This window comes from Sminthopsis crassicaudata, chromosome 3 (genome assembly GCF_048593235.1).
Source record: "Sminthopsis crassicaudata isolate SCR6 chromosome 3, ASM4859323v1, whole genome shotgun sequence".
NCBI lineage: Eukaryota > Metazoa > Chordata > Mammalia > Dasyuromorphia > Dasyuridae > Sminthopsis > Sminthopsis crassicaudata.
In genome coordinates, this window is record NC_133619.1 from 645,125,714 (window position 1) to 645,153,489 (window position 27,776).

The 27,776-nt window shown below is 49.6% G+C and overlaps 1 protein-coding gene across 2 annotated transcripts; it reads left to right on the forward strand.

Annotated features, from left to right (window-relative positions):
- Window positions 1-4,995: 4,995 nt before the first annotated feature.
- LOC141564963 (uncharacterized) lies at window positions 4,996-27,351 on the forward strand. 2 transcript variants are annotated; one of them, XM_074307854.1, is made up of 5 exons: window positions 4,996-5,084; window positions 14,403-14,488; window positions 14,939-15,065; window positions 19,153-19,278; window positions 19,635-27,351. In XM_074307854.1, exons 2-5 carry the CDS (start codon window positions 14,408-14,410, stop codon window positions 22,427-22,429), a joined length of 3,129 nt encoding a protein of 1,042 aa, XP_074163955.1. In that variant the 5' UTR covers window positions 4,996-5,084; window positions 14,403-14,407; the 3' UTR covers window positions 22,430-27,351. The 2 variants fall into 2 exon arrangements, with proteins under 2 accessions (XP_074163955.1, XP_074163956.1); XM_074307855.1 differs by lacking the exon at window positions 19,153-19,278.
- Window positions 27,352-27,776: the final 425 nt, after the last annotated feature.

Genomic DNA, 27,776 nt, shown 5'->3' on the forward strand with positions numbered 1-27,776 from the left:
CTGTGATTCACTTGTGACCCTCCAGAGGAGTAGCACTATCCCATCACCCCATACTGGTGCTAGAAAGTGGGAAGAGGGCCCCAGGACAGCAAGTTTCCAGCCTGGTTTCCTGTTTTAGGGTAGGGCATGGCTACCCTGCTTCAAACTCTTGCCCTCACTGGGATCTGCCTGAGGCTCTGAAAGGATTTCATCTTTAGGTCATAATTTTATTGCCTTTGAAAGTCTCTGAACTTTTCCCTTAATGATTAACAACCTTCCACCTGGGAGTCATCCTATTTATTCTGAATCCCATCATTCAAGCCCTATTCTCTGTTACCCACTCTCTAATTTCTTATTCCCTTAATCCTCCCACTTCTGTCATCCTAACTTCACTCACACCCAGTGAAAGGACTGTGCCCTCTAGAATGTCTGCTCCAAAGGCAGCCAACTTGCTCTAGCAAAAAGATATCCCCAGGATAATTCACAGTAAACAAGTAGGATTTAAATCAGGAGTATAGGGCTGGTTCAATATTAGGAAAATTATTAGCATAATTGACTATATCAATAACTAAACTAACAAAAATCATATGATTATCTCAATAGATGCAAGCATTTGACAAAATCCAACATCTATTCCTATTAAAAAACACTAGCGAATATAGGAATAAATGGAGTTTTCCTTAAAATAATCAGTAGCATCTATTTAAAACCATCAGCAAGTATCATATGTAATAGAGACAAACTAGAACCATTCCCAATAAGATTTCCAAGAAGATCAGGGATGACACAAGGTTGCCCACTATCACTATTATTATTCAATATTGTATTAGAAATGTTAACATGGGCAATAAGAGAAGAAAAAGAGATCAAAAGAATAAGAGTAGGTCATGATGAAACCAAATTTATCACTCTTTGCAGATGATATGATGGTATACTTAGAGAACCCTAGAGAATCAACTAAAAAAATGCTAGAAACAATTCATAACTTCAGCAAAGTTGCAGGATAGAAAATAAATCCAGAGAAATCATCAGCATTTTTATATATTACCTACAAAGTCCAGCAGCAAGAGTTACAAAGAGAAATTCCATTTAAAATACTGACAATAATATAAAATATTTGGGAATCTATCTGCCAAGAGAAAATCAGGAACTAATCAATCGGAAAAATATCAAGTGCTCATGGGCAGACGAAGCAAATACAATAAAAATGACAATACTACCTAAATTAATCAGTGCTATACCAATCAAGCTCCCAAAAAATTACTTCACAGAACTAGAAAAAAATAATAACAAAGCTCACCTGGAAGAACAAAAGGTCAAGAATTTCAAGGGAATTAATGAAAAAAATTCAAATGAAGGTGGCCTAGCTGTGTCAGATATAAAACTATATTATAAAGTAGCGGTCATCATAACCATTTGGTACTGGCTAAGAAACAGAGTAGTCAATCAGTGGAATAGGTTAGGTTTGCAGGACAAAATAGCCAATAATTATAATAATCTAGTGTTTGACAAACCCAAGGACCCGAACTTTTGAGATAAGAATTCACTATTTGACAAAAAATTGCTGGGGAAATTGGAAATTAATGTGGCAGAAACTAGGCATTGACCCATATCTAACACCATATAACAGGATAAGGATGAGATTATAAGCAAATTAGAAGAATATAGGATAGTTTAACTCTCAGATCTGTGGATAAGAAAGGAATTTGTGGTCAAAGAAGAACAGGAGTTCATTGTTGAACACAAAATAATTTTAACTATTTTATTAAATTAAAATAAATTAATTATATTAAATTTAAAAAGATTGTGTACAAACAGAACCAATGTAGACAGGATTAAAAGGAAAGAAATAAACTAGGAAAAAAATTTTTTCACAGTTATGAATTCTGAAAAAGACCTATTTCTACAATATATAAAGAACTCAATTTTATAAGAATTCAAGCCATTCCCCAAATGATAAATACTCAAAAAATATGAACAATTTTCAAATAAGAAATTGAAAATGTTTCTAATCATATAAAAAAGTGCTCTAAATCACTATTGGTCAGAGAAATGCAAATTAAGATAACTCTGGTACCACTACACACTTCTCAGATTGCCTAAGATGACAGGAAAAAGATAATGATGAATGTTGGAGGGAAATGTTTTTAATCATATGAAAAAGTGCTCTAAATCATTATTGATCAGAGAAATGCAAATTAAAGCAACTCTGATATACCACTACATACCTCTCAGATTGGCTAAGATAACAGGAAAAGGTAATAATGAATTTTGGAGGGGATATGGGAAAACTAGGACATTGGTGCATTGTTTATGTATTGTGAACAGATCCAGCCATTCTGGAGAGCAATTTGGAACTATGCCCAGAGTTATCAAATTGTGCATACCCTTTACGCAGCAGTGTTTCTACTGGGCTTATATCCCAAAGAGATCTTTTTTTTTTTTTTAATTTTTAAAAAAATTTTCTTTTTTTTTTATTTTAATTTTTCAGCATTGACAATTGAAAAACCTCTTGTTCCAACATTTCCCCTCCTTCCCCCCACCCCTTCCCTCAGATCCAAAGAGATCTTAAAGGAGAGAAAGGCACCCACATGTGCAAAAATATTTGTGGCAGTCTTTTTTGTAGTGACAAGAAACTAGAAACTGAGTGGATGCTTATCAGTTGGAGAATGGCTGAATAAGTGATGGTATATGAATGTTGTGGAATATTATTGTTCTGTAAGAAATGAGCAGCAGGATGATTTTAGAAAGGCCTGGGGAGACCTACATGAACTGATGCTGAGTGAAATGAGCAGAAACAGATCATTATACAAGACTATATGATGATCAACTCTGAGGGACGTGGTTCTCTTCAACAATGAGATGATTCAGGCCAGTTCTAATGATCTTGTGATGAAGAGAGCCATCTATACCCAGAGAGGTCTGCAAGAACTGAGTGTGAATCACAACATAATATCTCACTTCTTTTGTTGTTCTTTGCTTGAATTTTGTTTTCTTTCTCATTTTATTCCTTTTTGATCTGATTTTTCTAGTGCAACAAGATAAGTGTATAAATATGTATACATATATTGGATACATATATATGTATGTATATACATAGTATACATATATCATATATACAATGTATATATGTATCCATTTATATATACATGTATATATGTATCCAATATTTGCATATAGCATATATATGATACATATGTATACATGTATATATATATATATATATAAATTGTATAAATATGTATACACATACTGAATTTAACATATTTTTAACATGTTGAACATATCCAATAATCCAATGATTACTTGCCATCCAGGGGAAGGGGTGGGAGAAGGGAGGGGCGTAATTTGGAACACAAGGTTCTGCGAGGGTTTATGTTGAAAAATTATTCTTGCATATGTTTTGAAAATAAAAAAAAAAACTTTAATAACAAATTAAAAAAAAGAAAGTTGTAGAAGGCTGAAATTCTGAAAAGATGTGCTTGAATTAGACCAGGCTAATAACCTATTTGATGTGAGATAATGGCTCCATATACGTATTAGATGGGATGGTGATGTGATGGCTCTCCTCACCATTGGTGCTTGCTGAATGTTTGGTGGTGAGGTAATGTAGGCAAGGACTGCAGGGCTGAGGGAGAGAGGTCAGAGTCACTTGACTGCAGGACGAGGAGGAGAGAGACTGGAGATCCAGGATTCATCTTTGGCAAGCCATGTGGCAGCTTGCCTGGCTCCTTCACTTCTCCCCCTGAAGAGCAAGGACTTTGATTTCTCCTGACTCTGACTGATCCCCAGGCCCTCCAGGGAGCCAGGCCGCTTTTATAGAAAGTCACCCTCTTCTCTTTGATTTCTTTTCTCTCTGAGTTCTCAGAATAGGCCTTTCTTCTGGTTCTCCTCCTATTATTAAGGGATAAGCAAAGGCAAAGAGGAAACCCAACTGTTGCATTTTGCTGATAAAATCATGACTTCCTTTGAAAATTCTAAAGAGTTGATCCTAAAATTACCTGAAAAAAAATTAATACAACAAGTTTGTATCTATAAGTACCAGCTCTCAAACTACTGCTCAGCACTACTCATTAAAATAACTTGCTTCCAGTCCTTGGTTACTGAGGGGATTTTGACCTAGCTTGCCGTCAGTTTCAAATATAACTGTGCAGTGTAAACCAGGATTTTCTCACCGGTGGGAGCCACGGTCTGCTCTGCACGGGGGTCACGTGTGGGCCACAGGGTGCGTGTGTGGGCGTGGCACGTGCTTCACTTCCATGTCTCCTTCTTAGGAAGAAGCATTGGCTCCTCAGTGTCGTGGTCCCACGTGCCCTGCTCGGGCCAGGATCGCCTTTCCAGCCCGGTATCGGCAGCATCCCCACTCGGGTCAAGTTCACGTGCAGCATTTTTTCAGATAACAGAACGCACCCCCTCCCACCCCTCCTCTTTTAGCAGAGGGCACGTGCTGGGCACCGCCCGTGACCCTCCTTCTAGGCCCGGCAGAAGGGAGCCATAGAGGTCACGGTCAATCCGCCCCGGGAACCCAGGAGCTCCCTCCCCCGCCTCCACGCACAGACAGACTCGAGGGTGACCCACTCCGATCAGCTGCTTCCGCGGCCACGCCCTCCGCCCCGTCCTGACCAATGGCGTGCGTCCCAAGCCAGGCGCGCCAATGGAGCGGGGCTGGGCGGGGCCACGGCCTCGTCCCCGCGTGGCGGACTCCCGGCCTGCGGGCTCACACAGGTCCCCACAAACACACAGGTTCCGACGTAGGGGCATACGCGCCTCTTTCAGTCACACGCGTGTCCACGGACACACGCAGAGGGTAATGACACTGCAACGAAGGTGGAGGAGAAGGAGGAGGAGGAGGAGGAGGAGAAAGAGCAGGCGCATGCGCACTCTAGGCTTCACTCCGTCCGCGGCCCACTCCTCCCGGCCCGGGACCTGGAGTCGGTGGTTGCGCGTGCGCAGAGTTGCCGCCGGGGGCTCCCAGAGGCCTCTGCGGGAATCTCTGTCTTTGTACCCGGCTGCGGACCGAGCGCCAGGCGCGCAGGCGCAGACCGACCGGGGCGAGTGAGCGCGAAGCCGCTGTGGCGGGAGCTTACGGAACAGGGGGAGCGGAGGTGTGTGACGTCACGGACCCGCGGGGAGGGGGAGGGGCATGACGTCACGGGCCTCGGGGGCGGAGAGGGAGAAGAGGGGGTGTGGGGGTTTTGTCACAGAGTGTGTTTCCCTGTGTGTCTTTGTGTGTCCGCGAGGATGGATATGACTGATGCGACGCGCACGCGTGTGTGCGTGGGTGCCAGTGTCTTAGGTCACCGTCCGGCTGCCCGCGTGTCCATCCTTGGGGCTGCAGGCCGGAGGCCACCGGGAGCGCCAGGGATCTGGGTCTCAAGGCCCCTCTGACCCGTCCCCGGCACAGGGACTTTCCCCACCTGGGAGTTTCCGAGCACCCCTGGCCCTTGGGGCGTGGGTGTGGAATCTGGGCCACCAGTACCAGCTGCTGAACCCCGGGGCGGCTGCGTGTGCGCCTGCATGTGCGCCTGCGTGTGCGCCTGATGCATTGTGTGTGTGCGCCTGTGTATGCACCTGGTGCACTGTGTGTGTGTGCCTTGTGTGTGCGCCTCTGTGTGTGCGCCTGGTGCACTGTGTGTGCGCGCCTGTGTATGCACCTGGTGCATTGTGTACACACCTGTGTGTATGCCTAGTGCATTGTGTGTGTGCGCCTGGTGCATTGTGTGTGTGTGCCTTGTGTGCACGCCTCTGTGTGTGCGCCTGGTGCATTGTGTGTGCCTGGTGCATTGTGTGTGTGTGCCTTGTGTGTGCGCCTCTGTGTGTGCGCCTGGTGCACTGTGTGTGTGTGCCTTGTGTGTGCGCCTCTGTGTGTGCGCCTGGTGCACTGTGTGTGTGCGCCTGTGTATGCACCTGTTGCACTGTGTACACGCCTGTGTGTGTGCCTGGTGCATTGTGTGTGTGTGCCTTGTGTGCATGCCTGCGTGTGCCTGTGTGTGCGCCTGGTGCATTGTGTGTGTGTGCCTTGTGTGCACGCCTCTGTGTGTGCGCCTGGTGCATTGTGTGTACCTGGTGCATTGTGTGTGTGCGCCTGTGTATGCACCTGGTGCACTGTGTACATGCCTCTGTGTGTGCGCCTGGTGCACTGTGTGTGTGCGCCTGTGTATGCACTTGGTGCACTGTGTACACACCTGTGTGTGCGCCTGGTGCATTGTGTGTGTGTGCCTTGTGTGCACGCCTCTGTGTGTGCGCCTGGTGCATTGTGTGTACCTGGTGCATTGTGTGTGTGCGCCTGTGTATGCACCTGGTGCACTGTGTACATGCCTCTGTGTGTGCGCCTGGTGCACTGTGTGTGCGCGCCTGTGTATGCACCTGGTGCATTGTGTACACACCTGTGTGTGTGCCTAGTGCATTGTGTGTGTGTGCCTGGTGCATTGTGTGTGTGTGCCTTGTGTGCATGCCTCTGTGTGTGCGCCTGGTGCATTGTGTGTACCTGGTGCATTGTGTGTGTGCGCCTGTGTATGCACCTGGTGCACTGTGTACATGCCTCTGTGTGTGCGCCTGGTGCACTGTGTGTGTGTGCCTTGTGTGCACGCCTCTGTGTGTGCGCCTGGTGCATTGTGTGTGCCTGGTGCATTGTGTGTGTGCGCCTGTGTATGCACCTGGTGCACTGTGTACACGCCTGTGTGTGTGCCTGGTGCATTGTGTGTGTGTGCCTTGTGTGCATGCCTGCGTGTGCCTGTGTGTGCGCCTGGTGCATTGTGTGTGTGTGCCTTGTGTGCACGCCTCTATGTGTGCGCCTGGTGCATTCTGTGTGCCTGGTGCATTGTGTGTGTGTGCCTGGTGCATTGTGTGTGTGTGCCTTGTGTGCACGCCTCTGTGTGTGCGCCTGGTGCACTGTGTGTGCGCGCCTGTGTATGCACCTGGTGCACTGTGTACACACCTGTGTGTGTGCCTGGTGCATTGTGTGTGTGTGCCTTGTGTGCACGCCTCTGTGTGTGCGCCTGGTGCACTGTGTGTGTACGCCTGTGTATGCACCTGGTGCACTGTGTACACACCTGTGTGTGTGCCTGGTGCATTGTGTGTGTGTGCCTTGTGTGCACGCCTCTGTGTGTGCGCCTGGTGCATTGTGTGTACCTGGTGCATTGTGTGTGTGCGCCTGTGTATGCACCTGGTGCACTGTGTACATGCCTCTGTGTGTGCGCCTGGTGCACTGTGTGTGCGCGCCTGTGTATGCACCTGGTGCATTGTGTACACACCTGTGTGTGTGCCTAGTTCATTGTGTGTGTGTGCCTGGTGCATTGTGTGTGTGTGCCTTGTGTGCACGCCTCTGTGTGTGCGCCTGGTGCATTGTGTGTACCTGGTGCATTGTGTGTGTGCGCCTGTGTATGCACCTGGTGCACTGTGTACATGCCTCTGTGTGTGCGCCTGGTGCACTGTGTATGTGCGCCTGTGTATGCACCTGGTGCATTGTGTACACACCTGTGTGTGTGCCTAGTGCATTGTGTGTGTGTGCTTGGTGCATTGTGTGTGTGTGCCTTGTGTGCACGCCTCTGTGTGTGCGCCTGGTGCATTGTGTGTGCCTGGTGCATTGTGTGTGTGCGCCTGTGTATGCACCTGGTGCACTGTGTACACGCCTGTGTGTGTGCCTGGTGCATTGTGTGTGTGTGCCTGGTGCATTGTGTGTGTGTGCCTTGTGTGCACGCCTCTGTGTGTGCGCCTGGTGCACTGTGTGTGTGCGCCTGTGTATGCACTTGGTGCACTGTGTACACACCTGTGTGTGCGCCTGGTGCATTGTGTGTGTGTGCCTTGTGTGCACGCCTCTGTGTGTGCGCCTGGTGCATTGTGTGTACCTGGTGCATTGTGTGTGTGCGCCTGTGTATGCACCTGGTGCACTGTGTACATGCCTCTGTGTGTGCGCCTGGTGCACTGTGTGTGCGCGCCTGTGTATGCACCTGGTGCATTGTGTACACACCTGTGTGTGTGCCTAGTGCATTGTGTGTGTGTGCCTGGTGCATTGTGTGTGTGTGCCTTGTGTGCACGCCTCTGTGTGTGCGCCTGGTGCATTGTGTGTACCTGGTGCATTGTGTGTGTGCGCCTGTGTATGCACCTGGTGCACTGTGTACATGCCTCTGTGTGTGCGCCTGGTGCACTGTGTATGTGCGCCTGTGTATGCACCTGGTGCATTGTGTACACACCTGTGTGTGTGCCTAGTGCATTGTGTGTGTGTGCCTGGTGCATTGTGTGTGTGTGCCTTGTGTGCACGCCTCTGTGTGTGCGCCTGGTGCATTGTGTGTGCCTGGTGCATTGTGTGTGTGCGCCTGTGTATGCACCTGGTGCACTGTGTACACGCCTGTGTGTGTGCCTGGTGCATTGTGTGTGTGTGCCTGGTGCATTGTGTGTGTGTGCCTTGTGTGCACGCCTCTGTGTGTGCGCCTGGTGCACTGTGTGTGTGCGCCTGTGTATGCACTTGGTGCACTGTGTACACACCTGTGTGTGCGCCTGGTGCATTGTGTGTGTGTGCCTTGTGTGCACGCCTCTGTGTGTGCGCCTGGTGCATTGTGTGTACCTGGTGCATTGTGTGTGTGCGCCTGTGTATGCACCTGGTGCACTGTGTACATGCCTCTGTGTGTGCGCCTGGTGCACTGTGTGTGCGCGCCTGTGTATGCACCTGGTGCATTGTGTACACACCTGTGTGTGTGCCTAGTGCATTGTGTGTGTGTGCCTGGTGCATTGTGTGTGTGTGCCTTGTGTGCACGCCTCTGTGTGTGCGCCTGGTGCATTGTGTGTACCTGGTGCATTGTGTGTGTGCGCCTGTGTATGCACCTGGTGCACTGTGTACATGCCTCTGTGTGTGCGCCTGGTGCACTGTGTATGTGCGCCTGTGTATGCACCTGGTGCATTGTGTACACACCTGTGTGTGTGCCTAGTGCATTGTGTGTGTGTGCTTGGTGCATTGTGTGTGTGTGCCTTGTGTGCACGCCTCTGTGTGTGCGCCTGGTGCATTGTGTGTGCCTGGTGCATTGTGTGTGTGCGCCTGTGTATGCACCTGGTGCACTGTGTACACGCCTGTGTGTGTGCCTGGTGCATTGTGTGTGTGTGCCTGGTGCATTGTGTGTGTGTGCCTTGTGTGCACGCCTCTGTGTGTGCGCCTGGTGCACTGTGTGTGTGCGCCTGTGTATGCACTTGGTGCACTGTGTACACACCTGTGTGTGCGCCTGGTGCATTGTGTGTACCTGGTGCATTGTGTGTGTGCGCCTGTGTATGCACCTGGTGCACTGTGTACATGCCTCTGTGTGTGCGCCTGGTGCACTGTGTGTGTGCGCCTGTGTATGCACCTGGTGCATTGTGTACACGCCTGTGTGTGTGCCTGGTGCATTGTGTGTGTGTGCCTGGTGCATTGTGTGTGTGTGCCTTGTGTGCACGCCTCTGTGTGTGCGCCTGGTGCACTGTGTGTGTGCGCCTGTGTGTGCACTTGGTGCACTGTGTACACACCTGTGTGTGCGCCTGGTGCATTGTGTGTGTGTGCCTTGTGTGCACGCCTCTGTGTGTGCGCCTGGTGCATTGTGTGTACCTGGTGCATTGTGTGTGTGCGCCTGTGTATGCACCTGGTGCACTGTGTACATGCCTCTGTGTGTGCGCCTGGTGCACTGTGTGTGTGCGCCTGTGTATGCACCTGGTGCATTGTGTACACACCTGTGTGTGTGCCTAGTGCATTGTGTGTGTGTGCCTGGTGCATTGTGTGTGTGTGCCTTGTGTGCACGCCTCTGTGTGTGTGCCTGGTGCAGTGTGTGTGCCTGGTGCATTGTGTGTGTGCGCCTGTGTATGCACCTGGTGCACTGTGTACACACCTGTGTGTGTGCCTGGTGCATTGTGTGTGTGTGCCTTGTGTGCACGCCTCTGTGTGTGTGCCTGGTGCATTGTGTGTGTGTGCCTTGTGTGCATGCCTGCGTGTGCCTGTGTGTTTGCCTGGTGCATTGTGTACATGCCTGTGTGTGTGCCTGGTGCATTGTGTGTGTGTGCCTTGTGTGCATGCCTGCGTGTGCCTGTGTGTTTGCCTGGTGCATTGTGTACACTCCTGTGTGTGCGCCTGATGCACTGTGTGCACGCCTGTGTGTGCCTGTGTGTGCGCCTGTGTATGCACCTGGTGCACTGTGTGCATGCCTGCGTGTGCGCCTGGTGCATTGTGTGTGTGCGCCTTGTGTGCACGCCTCTGTGTGTGCGCCTGGTGCACTGTGTGTGTGCGCCTGTGTATGCACCTGGTGCACTGTGTACATGCCTGTGTGTGCGCCTGGTACACTGTGTGTGTGCGCCTGTGTATGCACTTGGTGCACTGTGTACACACCTGTGTGTGTGCCTGGTGCATTGTGTGTGTGTGCCTTGTGTGCACGCCTCTGTGTGTGCGCCTGGTGCATTGTGTGTACCTGGTGCATTGTGTGTGTGCGCCTGTGTATGCACCTGGTGCACTGTGTACATGCCTCTGTGTGTGCGCCTGGTGCACTGTGTGTGCGCGCCTGTGTATGCACCTGGTGCATTGTGTACACACCTGTGTGTGTGCCTAGTTCATTGTGTGTGTGTGCCTGGTGCATTGTGTGTGTGTGCCTTGTGTGCACGCCTCTGTGTGTGCGCCTGGTGCATTGTGTGTACCTGGTGCATTGTGTGTGTGCGCCTGTGTATGCACCTGGTGCACTGTGTACATGCCTCTGTGTGTGCGCCTGGTGCACTGTGTATGTGCGCCTGTGTATGCACCTGGTGCATTGTGTACACACCTGTGTGTGTGCCTAGTGCATTGTGTGTGTGTGCTTGGTGCATTGTGTGTGTGTGCCTTGTGTGCACGCCTCTGTGTGTGCGCCTGGTGCATTGTGTGTGCCTGGTGCATTGTGTGTGTGCGCCTGTGTATGCACCTGGTGCACTGTGTACACGCCTGTGTGTGTGCCTGGTGCATTGTGTGTGTGTGCCTGGTGCATTGTGTGTGTGTGCCTTGTGTGCACGCCTCTGTGTGTGCGCCTGGTGCACTGTGTGTGTGCGCCTGTGTATGCACTTGGTGCACTGTGTACACACCTGTGTGTGCGCCTGGTGCATTGTGTGTACCTGGTGCATTGTGTGTGTGCGCCTGTGTATGCACCTGGTGCACTGTGTACATGCCTCTGTGTGTGCGCCTGGTGCACTGTGTGTGTGCGCCTGTGTATGCACCTGGTGCATTGTGTACACGCCTGTGTGTGTGCCTGGTGCATTGTGTGTGTGTGCCTGGTGCATTGTGTGTGTGTGCCTTGTGTGCACGCCTCTGTGTGTGCGCCTGGTGCACTGTGTGTGTGCGCCTGTGTATGCACTTGGTGCACTGTGTACACACCTGTGTGTGCGCCTGGTGCATTGTGTGTGTGTGCCTTGTGTGCACGCCTCTGTGTGTGCGCCTGGTGCATTGTGTGTACCTGGTGCATTGTGTGTGTGCGCCTGTGTATGCACCTGGTGCACTGTGTACATGCCTCTGTGTGTGCGCCTGGTGCACTGTGTGTGTGCGCCTGTGTATGCACCTGGTGCATTGTGTACACACCTGTGTGTGTGCCTAGTGCATTGTGTGTGTGTGCCTGGTGCATTGTGTGTGTGTGCCTTGTGTGCACGCCTCTGTGTGTGTGCCTGGTGCAGTGTGTGTGCCTGGTGCATTGTGTGTGTGCGCCTGTGTATGCACCTGGTGCACTGTGTACACACCTGTGTGTGTGCCTGGTGCATTGTGTGTGTGTGCCTTGTGTGCACGCCTCTGTGTGTGTGCCTGGTGCATTGTGTGTGTGTGCCTTGTGTGCATGCCTGCGTGTGCCTGTGTGTTTGCCTGGTGCATTGTGTACATGCCTGTGTGTGTGCCTGGTGCATTGTGTGTGTGTGCCTTGTGTGCATGCCTGCGTGTGCCTGTGTGTTTGCCTGGTGCATTGTGTACACTCCTGTGTGTGCGCCTGATGCACTGTGTGCACGCCTGTGTGTGCCTGTGTGTGCGCCTGTGTATGCACCTGGTGCACTGTGTGCATGCCTGCGTGTGCGCCTGGTGCATTGTGTGTGTGCGCCTTGTGTGCACGCCTCTGTGTGTGCGCCTGGTGCACTGTGTGTGTGCGCCTGTGTATGCACCTGGTGCACTGTGTACATGCCTGTGTGTGCGCCTGGTACACTGTGTGTGTGCGCCTGTGTATGCACCTGGTGCACTGTGTGCATGCCTGCGTGTGCTCCTGGTGCATTGTGTGTGTGCGCCTTGTGTGCATGCCTGCGTGTGCGCCTGCATGTGTGCCTGTGTGTGTGCCTGGTGCATTGTGTGTGTGCGCCTGGTGCACTGTGTGTGTGCGCCTTGTGTGCATGCCTGCATGTGTGCCTGTGTGTGCGCCTGGTGCACTGTGTGTGTGCGCCTTGTGTGCATGCCTGCGTATGCGACTGCATGTGTGCCTGTGTGTGCGCCTGGTGCACTGTGTGCATGCCTGCATGTGTGCCTGGTGCATTGTGTGTGTGCGCCTTGTGTACACGCCTCTGTGTGTGCGTCTGGTGCACTGTGTGTGTGCGCCTGTGTATGCACCTGGTGCACTGTGTACATGCCTCTGTGTGTGCGCCTGGTGCACTGTGTGTGTGCGCCTGTGTATGCACCTGGTGCATTGTGTACACATCTGTGTGTGTGCCTAGTGCATTGTGTGTGTGTGCCTGGTGCATTGTGTGTGTGTGCCTTGTGTGCACGCCTCTGTGTGTGTGCCTGGTGCATTGTGTGTGTGTGCCTTGTGTGCATGCCTGCGTGTGCCTTGTGTGCATGCCTGCGTGTGCCTGTGTGTTTGCCTGGTGCATTGTGTACACGCCTGTTTGTGTGCCTGGTGCATTGTGTGTGTGTGCCTTGTGTGCATGCCTGTGTGTGCCTGTGTGTTTGCCTGGTGCACTGTGTACATGCCTCTGTGTGTGTGCCTGATGCACTGTGTGCACGCCTGTGTGTGCCTGTGTGTGTGCCTGTGTATGCACCTGGTGCACTGTGTGCATGCCTGCGTGTGCGCCTGGTGCATTGTGTGTGTGCGCCTTGTGTGCACGCCTCTGTGTGTGCGCCTGGTGCACTGTGTGTGTGCGCCTGTGTATGCACCTGGTGCACTGTGTACATGCCTGTGTGTGCGCCTGGTACACTGTGTGTGTGCTCCTGTGTATGCACCTGGTGCACTGTGTGCATGCCTGAGTGTGCTCCTGGTGCATTGTGTGTGTGCGCCTTGTGTGCATGCCTGCGTGTGCGCCTGCATGTGTGCCTGTGTGTGCGCCTGGTGCATTGTGTGTGTGCGCCTGGTGCACTGTGTGTGCGCCTTGTGTGCATGCCTGCATGTGTGCCTGGTGCATTGTGTGTGTGCGCCTTGTGTACACGCCTCTGTGTGTGCGTCTGGTGCACTGTGTGTGTGCGCCTGTGGATGCACCTGGTGCACTGTGTGCATGCCTGCGTGTGCGCCTGGTGCATTGTGTGTGTGCTCCTTGTGTGCATGCCTGCGTGTGCGCCTGCATGTGTGCCTGTGTGTGCGCCTGGTGCATTATGTGTGTGCGCCTTGTGTTCATGCCTGCATGTGCGACTGCATGTGTGCCTGTGTGTGCGCCTGGTGCATTGTGTGTGTGCGCCTGGTGCATTGTGTGTGTGCGCCTGGTGCACTGTGTGTGCGCCTTGTGTGCATGCCTGCGTGTGCGCCTGCATGTGTGCCTGTGTGTTCGCCTGGTGCATTGTGTGCACGCCTGTGTGTGCACCTAGTGTGTTGTGTGCATGCCTGTGTGTGCATCTGGTGTGTTGTGTGCAGCACAAAGTGTGTGCATGGGGAGTGTGTGCTGTGTCCAGCATGTGCATGTAGCACAGAGTGTCATGTGGGTGTGAACATGGTGCCCTTTACACATGTATTTGTGTATGTATGGTTGTACATTGTGCTTGTGGGGGGGGGGCTGTGTGCTGTGCATGGAGGGAGGTGCGTGCGTGTCGCAGACCGCCCTGGCTGCCACACTGGGGAGGCCTGGGCCCCCTTCTCAGCACCAGTGTCCACAGCAGCCCCCAGGCCTCTGGCACACAGAGCTCCAATGGGGCCCCAGCTCAGCCACCACCCCCCAGCCCTCTGGTGGGCAGCGGCAGCCTCAGCTCCATCCTCCTCCGCTGGCTGCCCGGCCTGCCAACCCTGGGGCCCACAGACCTCCCCATCTTTAGTCCTGTGCTGCCTGACCTTCCATACAGTCTGGCCCTCAGCCCCCCACTGTCCTTCGCAGCCGACCCTCCCCCCTGTTCCAGGCTCTCCTGGGTCACGGGCTCCATCTACACCAGGCCAGGCCGTGCTATGTCAGCTGTCCCTCCCATGCTCCCCTCCCCTGCACTTGTGGTGTGACCCCTGACCTCGCCTAGAGTGGCTTTGCCCATGTGTGGAGGCTCACGCCTCTCCTCCACCAGCTTCCTCTCCCCTCAGGTCTCATGGCGCTGAATCTCCTTCCCCCTGAGGGAAGCCCAGAGGAGGAGGGCAGATCCCCAGGGGTCCCCTTGGCCCTAGACCAGGTGAGTTGGGGTCCCCTTGGCCTCCAGGTCCCCCTCAGCCTCCAGGCCCCCCCTGGCCTCCAGGTCCCCCTTGGCCTCCAGACTCCCAGACCACTCTGGGGCTCCCTGGGGCTGGCGGCCAATGGTGGGAATCAGCTGGACCAGGCTGGCCCGCCCCTGGGCTGCAGGCCCGGCTCAGAGGCCCCATCCCTGTTGTCCCCGGGCTCTTGGGGGCCTCCGGGACACCCCCTGCCTCCCCAGCTTGCTCTGGGGTCCCCCCGGATCCCCTTCCTCCCCATTCAGGGCTTCCAGGGCCGGGTCTGGGCTGAGAGGAGTGCCCCTGGAGCTGGAAGGGCCTCTGAGACCCTGGGGAGGGGACCCAGGCCCACCGCCCCCAGAGGCTGTCCGAGCAGGCCCCTCCACGGCCCCCGGGGGTGCTGCCGGGCCAGCAGGCTGTGTTTGGTGTTGCAGGAGGCCGTGTCCTTCAGGGACGTGGCCGTGGACTTCACGGAGGAGGAATGGGGGTGCCTGAGTCCCGCTCAGTGGCAGCTCTACAAGGAGGTGATGCTGGAGAACTACAGGAACCTGGTGTCCCTGGGTAAGGCTGGGGGGGAGGGGCCCAGAACGGGTTGCCAGGGCTCCTCTGAAGCTCCTCCAGACGGGCCGGCCTCTGGCCCTTTCCTGCTCATCCCTGGGGACCTCAGAAAAGAACTCTGGGTTGGGGACTTCCTGAACCTCCAGGGGGTCTTCCCTGGTCTGTGGAAGGATCCCAGGTTGGGGGGGGGGAGCTGCTGCAGACTCAGCTCTGGCTGGCTGAGCCCCGGCCCTCTATGTGGGTGGGCTGGAAGGGACCCTAGAGGCCACTAATTCCTGCCTGGGCCCAAAAGGATCCCCAGTCTGTGTCTGGCCTCCGTGCCTCGGTCCTCACCTCTATCTTTTTTTTTTTTTTTTTTTTTTCCTGAGGCTGGGGTTAAGTGACTTGCCCAGGGTCACACAGCTGGAAGTGTTGTGTCTGAGACCAGATTTGAACTCGGGTCCTCCTGAATTCAAGGCTGGTGCTCCATCCACTGTGCCACCTAGCTGCCCCCTCTCACCTCTATCCTTGCCCCCATCCTCAGTGGCCTGGATTCTGGCGGGCACGGCCCACCCCAGCACCCAAGAGAGACCCAGTTATCAGGCGACCTCTGAAGGTCGAGTGTGTCCAGCAGCACCACCTACCCCCACTCCCAGAAGCGCTGCCTCTGCCAACGTAGCCCAAGGTCCCATTAGAACCTTTGGCAGCCCCTGGAGCTGGCGGACCCCTCAGACCCTCAGATCTTCAGAACAGCTGGGAAGCACTTCCTGAAAGTGGCCTGTGAGATTCAGAGAAATTCAGACTCAGGGGTAGAGGGGAGAGCGTTCCAGGAAAGGAGGGAGAGAGGGAGGGAGGGAAGGAGAGAGAGGGAGGGAAGAGGGAGAGAGAGGGAGTAAGAAAAAAGGAAGGGGAGAGAGGAAAGGGAGGGAGGAGAGAGACAGAGGCAGAGGGAGCTGCAGCCTGCAGTGCCGGTGTCCCAGATTCTTCATCCACGTCTGCCTTCCGTCTGGGCCCTCGGGGGCCTGTTCTGTAGTGACAGACTCTAGTTTCTCCATCCACTGAGCTTCGCCCACTTCCTGTGTCCGTTCTCCCTCATCTGCTCCTTGGATTTGTGACCCTTTCTCCCTCTCTCTAGAGCCGTGGTCCAGACCGGGGTCTCCCCCCAGCTGGAGGGCCACTTTGCCTCTTTCCGTTAGAAGTAGTCCTTCTGGGGCTCCAGTCTGGGGGGGGAAGGGACAAGTGCCTTTTATTCTTTCACTGTTCCTGGGTCTTTGTAGAAGTGGATCACCTCTCTCTCTCCTTCCTTGTCTTTATGCTTCAAACCTCTTTGGTTGGGTCTGCAGACCCGGGCTGTACGGGGCCACTCCCCATGGGCCCCTTCTTGGCCAGCTAGGGACTTCCCAAAGGAGCTGTCCTCCCTTGTTTTCAGGGGGGGCGCAGAGGAAAATACAGTGTGTGTGTCTGTGTCTTCAGTCTTTGGGGTGCTCTAGGGCGTCTCCAGAAAGGGGCACAGCAGTTGCCCCTTTGTGGTCTTGAGATGGCCTCTGATCTCATGGAGGCCGCCATCCAAGGATAGAAAGAGGCTGCCTTGGTGCCCAGAACAGGGCATCACTAACCCCTCCTCTCTCCCTCTGTCTCATGTCTCTGTTTATCTCTTTCTCCCTCTCCCTCTCATTTCTCTTTGTATCTGTCTCCGTCTCTCTCCCTCTCCCTTCTTTCTCTATCCCCCTCATTTCTCTGTGTCTCTCTCTGCCTCCCTCCCCCTTCTTTCTTTGTCCCTCCCACTTCTCTTTGTATGTCTTTCGCTCCTCTCATTTCTTTTTGTGTCTCTGTCTCTATTTTTCTCTTTCTCCCTCCCCTTGTCTCTCTGTGTCTGTCTCTGTCTCTTCTCTCATTTCTCCTTGTTTCTCTCTCTGTCTCTGTTTCTCTTCTCATTTCTTTTTGTGTCTCTTTATTTCTTTTTTCCTCCCTCTCCTTGTCTCTCTGTCTCTCTGTGTGTCTGTCTCTGTCTCTCCTCTCATTTCTCTTTGTCTCTGTTTTTCTCTATTTCTCTCTCTTTCTCCCCTCCCCCTTCCTCTCTCCCTCCCCCCATTTCTCTTGGTACCTCTATCTCTCCTGGTTCTCCTGCTCCCTGTCCCCACCTCCCTTGTTTTCTCTTGAGCTGAATCTTGCCGGGTCACCATAACTGTCCCGCAGGCTCGGTCCTCGACCCTGTAGCCCTTTTCTGTGGGCGATCTCCCAGGCTCCCTGTGCGGACCACGGTCCTGCCTTCGTTTCCCTCCTCAGCCCCAGGCGCTCATTGCTGCAGCCCGGCAGACATCTCCACCTGGAAGTTTCATAGGCACAAAGTGCACCCGGCTGACCCTGAGCTCCTTGCCTGCCCCCCAGTCCAGCCCTCTTTCTTCGCCCCCTCCCCAGCATCTCTGGCGCCGGGGCCACCCCCTCTCGCTCTCCTGGCCCCATTCCCTCCTCTGCTGAGCTGTTCGGGATGCGGGGCTGGAGGGTCGATGGGAGCTCGGGCGCCCCAGGCATCCCCAAGGCAGGCTTCGGGAGCCGCCCCCTGCTCTCTTTCCAAGTCCTCGTGCCCATCCACGTTCTCGGGATCCAGCGTGGGGGCCTCTCCCTCAGTCTCCGTCCCGGACTCCTCAGCCTCAGCCCAAAGTGATGACAACGGGCTCCTCCGGACCGCCCGCGTTTTACATGTTTGGACTGAGCTGCGTGGTGGGTGCGCCGTGCTTCCCCGTTAGCCCGGGGTGCCTGGCACACAGGAAGCCCATAGTAAGCGCCCGTTGGATTGCAGACTGCACCAGGACCCTGAAAAAGGAGGGTTTCCGGGTGGAAGGGGGCTGGCAGACATGGCAGGTGAGGCCGTGGACCTGGGCAGGGGTAGCTCCAGCCTGGCTAAAGCTGCTCCGGGACAGGCCTTCTGGCGGCTGGTGGGGAGTGGTGGTCTGGGAGAGGCCGAGAGAAGGAGGAGGAGGAGGCGCTGGGTCAGGAAAGTTAGGCACTTAGGAAAGAAGGGTTTCCATTGGACCCTGAGTTTGGAAGCCTGCCTGGGGAGGGGCAGTGAGCAGCCTTCTCTCCTGCCCCCAGATCAGCAGGAAAGGGGGAGGTTGGGAGCACGAGGACCCACAGTCTTTAGCAGCAGCATTTCACACCCTGTAGGATACCGAACTCTTTATCCGATAAATTCTTGGCAGATTTGTGCTTTGGGGCAAGGTGCAGCCAAAAAGGCAAAGAGAAATCCGCTTAAGGCCCAAAATAGACCCGCATCGGCCTGACCCTTAGCCGCTGGCCGCCTTAGCTTCCTGGTCCTCACTATGGGCCCACCAGCGTTGGCTTTGAGACTAAAATGAGTTAGTTTTACTAAGCGCCCTGTGCAACTTGAAGAATAATGTAAACGGTTGCTATTATTAGGCCGTTGGGAGTCTATACTAAGCTTTTGTGTGGACATCCGGGGAACTGGAAGGGAAATGTTGACTGGGGACATCCCGTTCTTGTCAGATCTCCCACAAGTGTCTGCTTGGTCTCTAAATGCTGCTCCCTGGCCCCCACCCTGCCTTTTAGAAGCCCTCCTGACCTGAAGGCTGCAGCTTCAGCTGGGTGTGCACAGCCACTCACACCCGGCAGCTCAGTGACTGGCCCGGCCTTCCCCTTGGCTGGAGGTTCCAGAAGGAGCTCTGTCTTCAGCACTGGGGAGGGGGCCCCAGGGCAGGTGTGAGGAGGGAGATGGGGTGGGGCTACTTAATAAAGGCAAGTTGCTACAAATAAATAAAAGAGGAGAGACAGGATGCTGGGTCCAGTCAGCAGGACCCAATCCTGCTGAGTTCAAATCCCACCTCAAGAGCACATTGGCTGTGTGGGCCCTGGGCAGGTCCCTCAACCCAGCTTGCCCGTTTCCTCATCTGTCAAATGAGCAGGAGAATGAAATGGCCAGCCCTTCCAGTGCCTCTGCCAAGGAAACCCCATATTGGGTCATGGAGAGGCCGACATGACTGACCAACAAATAGGCAGGACCTGGCTCTTACCCTCCAGTGGCCATGGCAGCCAAAGCTGAGTCCCTTGCTCGTCCCCCAGCACACAGCCATCTCCTTTCCTCTCCTGTGGGCAGGGCTGAGAGAGGACAAACCAGACCTGATCTCCTGGCTGGAACAAGGGGAAGAGGTCCCTAGCAGCCCCTGTCCCCGGGAAGGACACCCTGTGGCTGCTGGATGCTGCAGCCCGCCTGGGCCCTCAGGTATGGCAAGATCCCTTCTCGGTCTCATTTCCCATTCCTCCGTGCTCATCACAGATGAAGGAAGAAAAAGCATTCATATCATGCTTACCACGTGCCCTCTATTGCGCCAAGTCCTGGGGGTACTTACTGAAGTAAGACAATCTGCCCTCCTTCAGTGTGAACACGTGGCCATCACCACCCTCAGGACCCATGCCCTTCCTGAAGTCCTCCCTCTGTGTGTCCTGTGCTTGCATTACCTTTCTAGACTGCTGGTTTTCTTTGGGCTACTAAGAGTCATGATGCTAATAAGGGTTGAAACTAGCATTCTGAGGTCATTGCATTTAAATGCAAATTTTTTTTTTTTCAATATCTTTCAGCCTGGGATATTACAATTGAGAATCAGGAGGAGTCTCTTCTTAAACAAGAAAAAGGAGCATCAGAAACATTAATGGGAAGTCCCACAAGGGATGTTGTTCCCCAGGTTTCCGAATTTGGGGAAGGTCCTATCCAGGAGATCACATCCTGGAATCAAATAGGAAACCTTTCAGGGGAGGCTACAAGGAAAGAATTTTGGGAGTGGCCTTTCCAGGACATCTCATTATGGAAACAAAGGGGGAACCCTACAGAGGAGAGTCCAAGGAAAATATTTTGGGATAATCCTGTACAAGACATCACATTATGGAAAGAAATGGGAAATGCTGTAGGGGAGACTCCAAGGAAAGAATTTTGGGAATGTCCTGTTCAGGATATCATGTTATGGAAACAGATAGGAAACCTTGCACAGGAGAGTCCCAGGAAAGAATTTTGGGAGGATCCTGCCCAAGATATCACATTATGGAAGCAAATGAGAAACCTTGCAGGAGAGATTCCAAGGAAAGTCCTTTCTCAGGAAAGGGGTTTCAGTGAGTCGGCTGTGTTCCATAAGAAAAATCCCATTCAACAAGGAAGTCTTGAATATACTGGTTTTGGTAAAAGTTTTAATCAGAGTATTCCAAAGCACAAAGGATCATGGGATCATAATGAATCTGGGAATCTCTCCCATTACTATACACTCTTTAATCAATATCAGAGAAATGAACCCTGTGATTTGGAAGGTGGACAAGATTTCAGCAAGAACTCATTTCTTAGTCAAAATCAAAGAATTTATTTGGAAGAGAAGCCTTATAAATGTGAAGGATGTGGGAAGGCTTTTACCAACTATTCAGATGTTATTAATCATGAAAGAACTCATGGTGGAGAGAAACATTTTAAGTATAGGCAATGTGAAGCAGCTTTTATGTGGAGCTCAGTTCTTACTGAACACCAGAAAATTAAAATCTGTGATAAACCCTGTGAATATAAGGAGTTTAAGGTCTTCAACCAGAATTCAGACATCACTAAATATGAAGGTATTCATAGTAGAAAGAAACCATCTGACTATAGTGACTGTGGGACAGCTTTTATGTGGAGCTCGGTTCTTACTGAACACCAGAAAATTAAAATTTGTGATAAACCCTGTGAATATAAAGAAGTCTTCAGCCAGAATTCAGACATTACTAAATATGGTATTCATAATAGAAAGAAACCATCTGACTATAGTGACTGTGGGACAGCCTTTATTTGGCGTTCAGATTTCATGGAACATCAGAGAATTCTCACTAGTGAGAAACCTTATGAATGTAAGGTGTGTGGCAAAGCCTTCAGCCAGAACTCGTCCCTCACTCAGCACTTCAGGATCCACACCGGAGAGAAGCCTTATAAATGTAAGGAGTGTGGCAAGGCCTTCCGGCAGAACTCGCACCTGATTCGCCACCAGCTAATTCACACCAGAGAGAAGCCCTACAAATGCCAGGAGTGTGGAAAGGCCTTCAGCCAGAGCTCAGACATCATATATCATGGAAGAAATCATGATGGAGGAATTTATTATAAGTGCAGGCAGTGTGGAAAGGCCTTTACATGGAGTGCCATTCTTACTGAACAACAGAAAACTCACACTTTTCAAAAACCCTATAAGTATAAGGAGTTTGGAGTGGCCTTCAGCCAGACCGTGGACATTTTTAAATATGAAGGACTTCATAGTGGGAAGAAACCATTTGAGTGTAAAGACTGTGGGGCAGCTTTCAGTTGGCACTCGAACCTCCTAGAACACCAGCGAACTCACACAGGCGAGAAACCTTATGAATGCAAGGTGTGTGGGAAGGCCTTCAGCCAGAGCTCGTCCCTCACTCAGCACTTCAGGATCCACACTGGAGAGAAGCCTTATAAATGTAAGGAGTGTGGCAAGGCCTTCCGGCAGAACTCACACCTGATTCGCCACCAGCTAATTCACACCAGAGAGAAGCCCTATGAATGCAAGGAGTGCGGTAAGGCCTTCAGCCAGAGCTCGGACATCATGAAACATGAAAGGATCCACAGTGGGAAGAAGCCCTATGAGTGCAAGGAGTGCGGGGCTGCCTTCAGTTGGCGCTCTTACCTCATTCAGCACCAGAGAACGCATACCGTGGAGAAGCCCTACGAGTGCAAGGAGTGTGGCAAAGCCTTCAGCCAGAGCTCGTCCCTGATCCAGCATCACCGGATCCACACAGGCGAGAAGCCTTACGAGTGCAAGGAGTGTGGCAAAGCCTTCAGTCAGAGATCGTCCCTGATCCAGCATCACAGGATCCACACTGGTGAGAAGCCCTACAAGTGCAAGGACTGCGGGGCGGTCTTCAGCGGGCACTCCGGCCTCATCCAGCACGAGCGGATCCACACTGGGGAGAAGCCCTACCAGTGTAAGGAGTGCGGCAAGGCCTTCAGGCAGAGCTCGGCCCTCATCCACCACCAGATCATCCACACCGGAGAGAAGCCCTTCAAGTGTAAAGACTGCGGGAAGGCCTTCCGCTGGAACGCGGTCTTCATGGAGCACCAGAAAATCCACACAGGAGAGATCCCCTACGAGTGCAAGGAGTGCGGCAAGGCCTTCATCCAGAGAGCAGCACTCACCCACCACCAGCGGATCCACACTGGAGAGAAGCCCTACAGGTGCAAGCAATGTGGCAAGGCCTTCATCCAGCGGTCGTCCCTCACCCACCACCAGCGGACCCACACCGGGGAGAAGCCCTACAAGTGCAAGCAGTGCGGCAAGGCCTTCATCCAGAGGTCGGACCTCACTCGGCACCACGTGATCCACACAGGAGAGACCCCCTACGAATGAGCGCACACTTAGCCCTCCGGAGGAAAAACTGCAGCAGCGGAGTGAAGGACTTCAGCTTGGCTGTGGATTAGCTTCTGTGCACTCAGTGTCTGGGGTGCAGCCGGACCTTACAAGTCCCCTTTTTAGCGAAGCTGAAAATATTAAGAAACGGTATTTCCTTTGGCCCAAAACCCCTTAGAAAAGTGGCTGATGTCTTAGGAAGGGGGAGTAAGGAGAGTAACCCCACTTAAAAATGGTACATCTCTGTTGTCTACTTGTGACCCTTGCCTTCCCCGACCTCCAGTGACTGGTGCTATGAAGGGAGGTGACTTCTTTTCTATTTGGGGATTGAGATATGGTACATAAGCAGAGCCCCCTTCGGTTCTTTAGAGGAGTGGTCAAAGAAGAACGCTAGTAGTTTAGTTGAAGAGTAAGTGACTGTTTTAGATTTAAAGCCTACCCACCCCCCTTTCAGGAAACTTGCTTTATGATTGTGATCTCTTCCTTGTTCAAGATTCCTCTAAAAGATACTGTCTTGGGGTAGAGACATGTCCTAGGGGCTATACCAGTTTGAACATTTTTTCTCTCTAGGATAGAATCCTTGGATTTAGAATACTGGCTAATAAAATTGGCTCTGGCAGACTTATCTAACACACAAAGTATAGTGTTGGTAAATTTGTTTCTGTTTACACCAGCAACATCCAATTCAAATTGAAACAGATCCTCAAAGGCCTCTTAGTGACTTAGAAAGCAACAAATGAACATTTATACATGTATGATATTTTTACTTATTAAAAAAAAAAACACTTCCCAATTGCATTTTGATCTAATTCAAGCAGTTTTGTGGGTCCCATAGTGCCTGAGGATCTCAGGCCAAAACTTATACTGTTCTACAACATGAATATGAAGATTGTAGAAAGTCCTTTAGTCAGCTCACACCTTATCAACATCAAAGAATTTACGTTGGAGAGAAATTTTGTGAATTCTATGGGGGTGAGAAAGCCATCAGTCTGCATCAGAGAATTCCTTCTGATGGGTACAATATACCCTATAAATTTGTTGAATATTGGAAAACCTTCATCATTGAAGGAAAGGTCTCAGTTGACATCAAGTTTCTCCTAAACAAATCCTAAGAAAGCACTGAATGTGGAACTTCAGAGATCAAGCATTAGTAAATGCATGTAAGAGGGCATTTCTTCAGGTAAGGAGTGAGTGGTTATGTCTAAGCCAAGTTTCCTTTCACCTCAAAATTTCAAGAAATGTGCAGAGCAAAGTTAAAAAAAAGAAAAAACATTCTCGCAAAGAAAACCTTGCATACTCCATCATAATGAGTAAATTTTAAAGGTCTCCAAGGATAATAATGCAAGAAGGTTGTTTCATAGAAATCTCACTTTATCTCACTGTAGTGACAGCAAAAAGGGATTCTCTTCGAGGAAGGAGAGATGAGGGAGAATGTGGCAAATATTTCTTGAAATCAGAGTGCCACTGGTGAAAGACCATCAAGGTGCATGGGGAGAGGGAGTGTGAGGAAGGGAATACGGTTAATGAACCACCCATTATTATCCGAGCTATGATAGGAGAGGGTGATAGCATGATTTCCGTAAACCTGTTCTGGTTTGGATAGGCAAGCTGAAGGGAGGAGGGGCAGTGTACATTTAAAGGTAAAGGAGTGGCTTCAGTACAGGGAAAACCTGCAGATACCTAGGCAGAATGGATGGAGCACTTATGGATGCAAGATGTGTGGAGTCTGGAGCCAGGAAGATTCACTTTTCTGAGTTTAAATCTGGCCTGAGGAAAAAAAAACAGGGGAAAACAGGAAAGGGGAATGTTCATCCTAAACAAACACCTGCAGCTTTTTAGCTATAGCTCAACTTGCTATTGCACAGTCTCAAGTCATGATTAGGGCATAATTCAAAGCCACATTCTATGAGAGGTCTTCATTCAGTTTATCCCATAAAACAGGAAAAAAATAAAATTTTAAAAATCTGGTTTTTGTTTGTTTGTTTGTTGTTTTGTTTTGTTTTTTTGCTGAGGCAATAGGAATCAAATGATTTGTCCAGGGTCACACAGCTAGGAAGTATTAAGTATCTGAGGTCAGATTTGAACTCGGGTCCTTCTGACTTCAGGCCAATGTCATCTAGCTGCCGCAATCTATATTCATTTCAACAAGATTCCATCTCAGAGAAACATTCATCATAGCATTGTTGGTAGTAAAACTTTGGTTCAAGTATGTGGCTATATAAGGTGGTATACAAACATTTGAGAATATTATTGTACAATGAGGAAGTCAAAGCAACATGAGAAGCCAGCTAGAAAATGCTATAATGCCCAGAACACTGGGGAATCAGGAAGACCCGAGTTTAAATCTGGTCTCATACATTTCCTAGCTGTATGACCCTGAACACTTAATAAATGCTTATTCCCTTCTCTCTGCTCTTTATATTAGAAATGTCCATTCACAAGATAGTTAATCTCTAACCTAAACTCAGAAAGCAGAAAAAAAAAGGCAAGCCAGAACCCTCTTCTTTGTTTACAAATATAAACTCCTAATAATGTATTAAAATCTATATAACTTTTTCCAATAACAAAAAATTGGAAATGTAGGGGATGTCAACTGGGAAATGGCTAACATATAAATGTGATGGAATACAATCATGCTAGAAGTGATGAAAGGAATGGTTTCAGAAAAGCCTGGGAAGACTATAAATAAATATAATGCAGAGTGAAGTGAACAGAAGCACAATAGTTTATATGACAATATTTTAGAGATAAACAACTTTAAAGAATTACGAATGCCTGCTCATTATAATGACCTAGGATGATCCTAGAGGCTTCAGAACACCTGTTCCTACATACTGATGGAGAAGTGATGGGCTTATAATGCAGAATGAGACTCTTTGGAGGGACACAGCTAATCCAGGAATTTTTTCTGTTTAACTCTATCTGTAATTTGAATTTTGTTTTCTTCTCTTTCTTATTGGCAATAGAGGTGGAGCTGGGAGAGTAAGTGGATTTTTGCTGATTGGAAATAATTCCATTTTAGGCTTTCAAATCTAACTTCTCCAATAGCCTATTCAGTTCTACATATTTTTTCTCTTCATCTTTCTGTGATATTGATGCAGCTTTGGGAAAGAAATGTTAAGTCTCCTACAATTAGTGCATTATTTGTGGTTCAGACAACTTTTCCTTTATGATTTAGATGTTATGAGATTTGGTGCATATATGTTTACTAATGATAACTTCATTGCCTGTGATGCCTTAAGCATAAAATAATTTTCCTGTTTATCTCCATTACATTGTGATTTTTTTCTTACTTTGATAACATGATTACAACTTCTAATTTTTTAAATAATCAAAAGTTTAAAGTGCAATTAACAATTGTGCCACATTAATTATCCTAAATATTGAGGGGGAAAACATTTTTCCAAACTCCTTACTATGAAGTGAATGTTGTCGTAACACCCAAACAAAGATGCAGCAGAAGACTAGATAGAAACTTGTTATTAGTGACTACTGATGTAAAACTTTTAAACAAAACCAAGCAAACAGATGATGATACTAGGTCCAAAAAAATTTTCACTATAATAAATTTGGATTTATAATGAAATGCAAAGAAGGTTCAATATTAAGAAAACAATTACAGAACAATTAAGAAACCAATCAAAACCACAGAATTAAATCATATACTGCAGAAGTCAACATACTATAGCTGTCATTTGTGTAAAACTCTCAAAATCATAAGCATAAATAGGCCATTTCTTTTTTTTTTATTTATTTATTTTAGATTACACATGTACTTTCATTTTTTACACATTTTCACACGATCATGTTGGGAGAAAAAAAAACAGAATGAAAAGGAAAAACTACAAGGGGAAAAAAAATAATAGGTCTCAATCTACATAATTCTCTCTGGATTTTCCATCTAAAGTTTATTGGGATTTCCTTGGATCGTTGAATCACTAAGAACCAAGTCTATCATTGCACAATCTTGCTGTTACTGTGTACGATGTTCTCTTGGTTCTGCTCGCCTCTCTCATCATCAGTTCATGTAAATCTTTCTAAAAATCAGCCTACTCATTTCTTATTCTAATACTTTCATATGCCTTAACTTATTCAGCCATTCCCCAAGGGATGTAGCCCATTTTTTAAAATGACGAGTAGAAAAATCTAAAACTCAAAGCTATTGACTGCAAAGGTGAAATACTGAAAACTAGATGGCACAGCATACAGAATCCTGGCCCTAATCTGGCCTCAGGAGTTTACTGGCTGCATAACCCTGAATCAGTTGCCTAACCCCCATTTGCTTCAGTTACCTCATCTGTAAAATGAGGATCACAATATCACCTGATATCATCTATCTCCCTAAATTATTGTCAGGATCAAATGACATAAAAATTGTAAAGCACTTAGTACAGTGATTGGCACGTTAGGTTAGCTATTGTTCCCCTTGTCCCACTATTTGATACAATCTTGAAAATACTAATTATCCCTTCCACATTGTGACTTTCCCTATCACAGTTTTGATATATCACAGGTTGGCATAAGAAATTAAGTGGGAATTTTGGGGGAAAGCTTCACATGATGCACAAAAGCCAGCAGATGACACAGCAAACATTTTGAAACTCAGAAATGCATAAAATATATGTACAGTATTACATAATGTCAATGTATTTCAACTTTTAATCACAAAATAATTCAGACTTCTCTGGTCCAAAGGGAGGGCCAAAAAATGTTGTACAGACTTTCCCAATCCATGTCCCCAGCCCCATCAGCAATATGGAAGGAATAAATTATAGATATAACAATTAGGCCAGAGAAATAAATTGAGGACACAAATGGCAGGGGGGATGGGGAGATCGAGAAAAGCTTCATAAAATAGAAATATGCAAAAATCTACAAAAATGGTCAACTTTTTCTATATAGAAAAAAAAAAAAACAAGAAATGATAGTATTATCTACAACAACAAAACATCTGGGACTCTACCTAAGACAACCCATGATACATAAATACAAAAACAAGACACTTTACAGAAAAAGGAAGACAAACAATTGGAAATTGCTCCTAATTAAATTCCTATAAAATAATACAATTAATGATGCCACCTATTGTAGATTTATTTACAGATTTACTGTAATACCAATTAAACTATCCATGAATTATTTTATTTGTTGTTACTATTCAGTGGTTTCAATCATGTCTAATTCTTCACAACCCCTTTTGGGGTTTTCTACATATCTTAGATTTTGGTCCTTTATCAGAGATGACTGCTATACAAAATGTTTTCAAATCACTCTCATTTATTTTTTTAAAGTGAAATTTCATTTATGTCTTTTTCTTTTTATAATGCAGCTGTTTCCAGCGGTACTT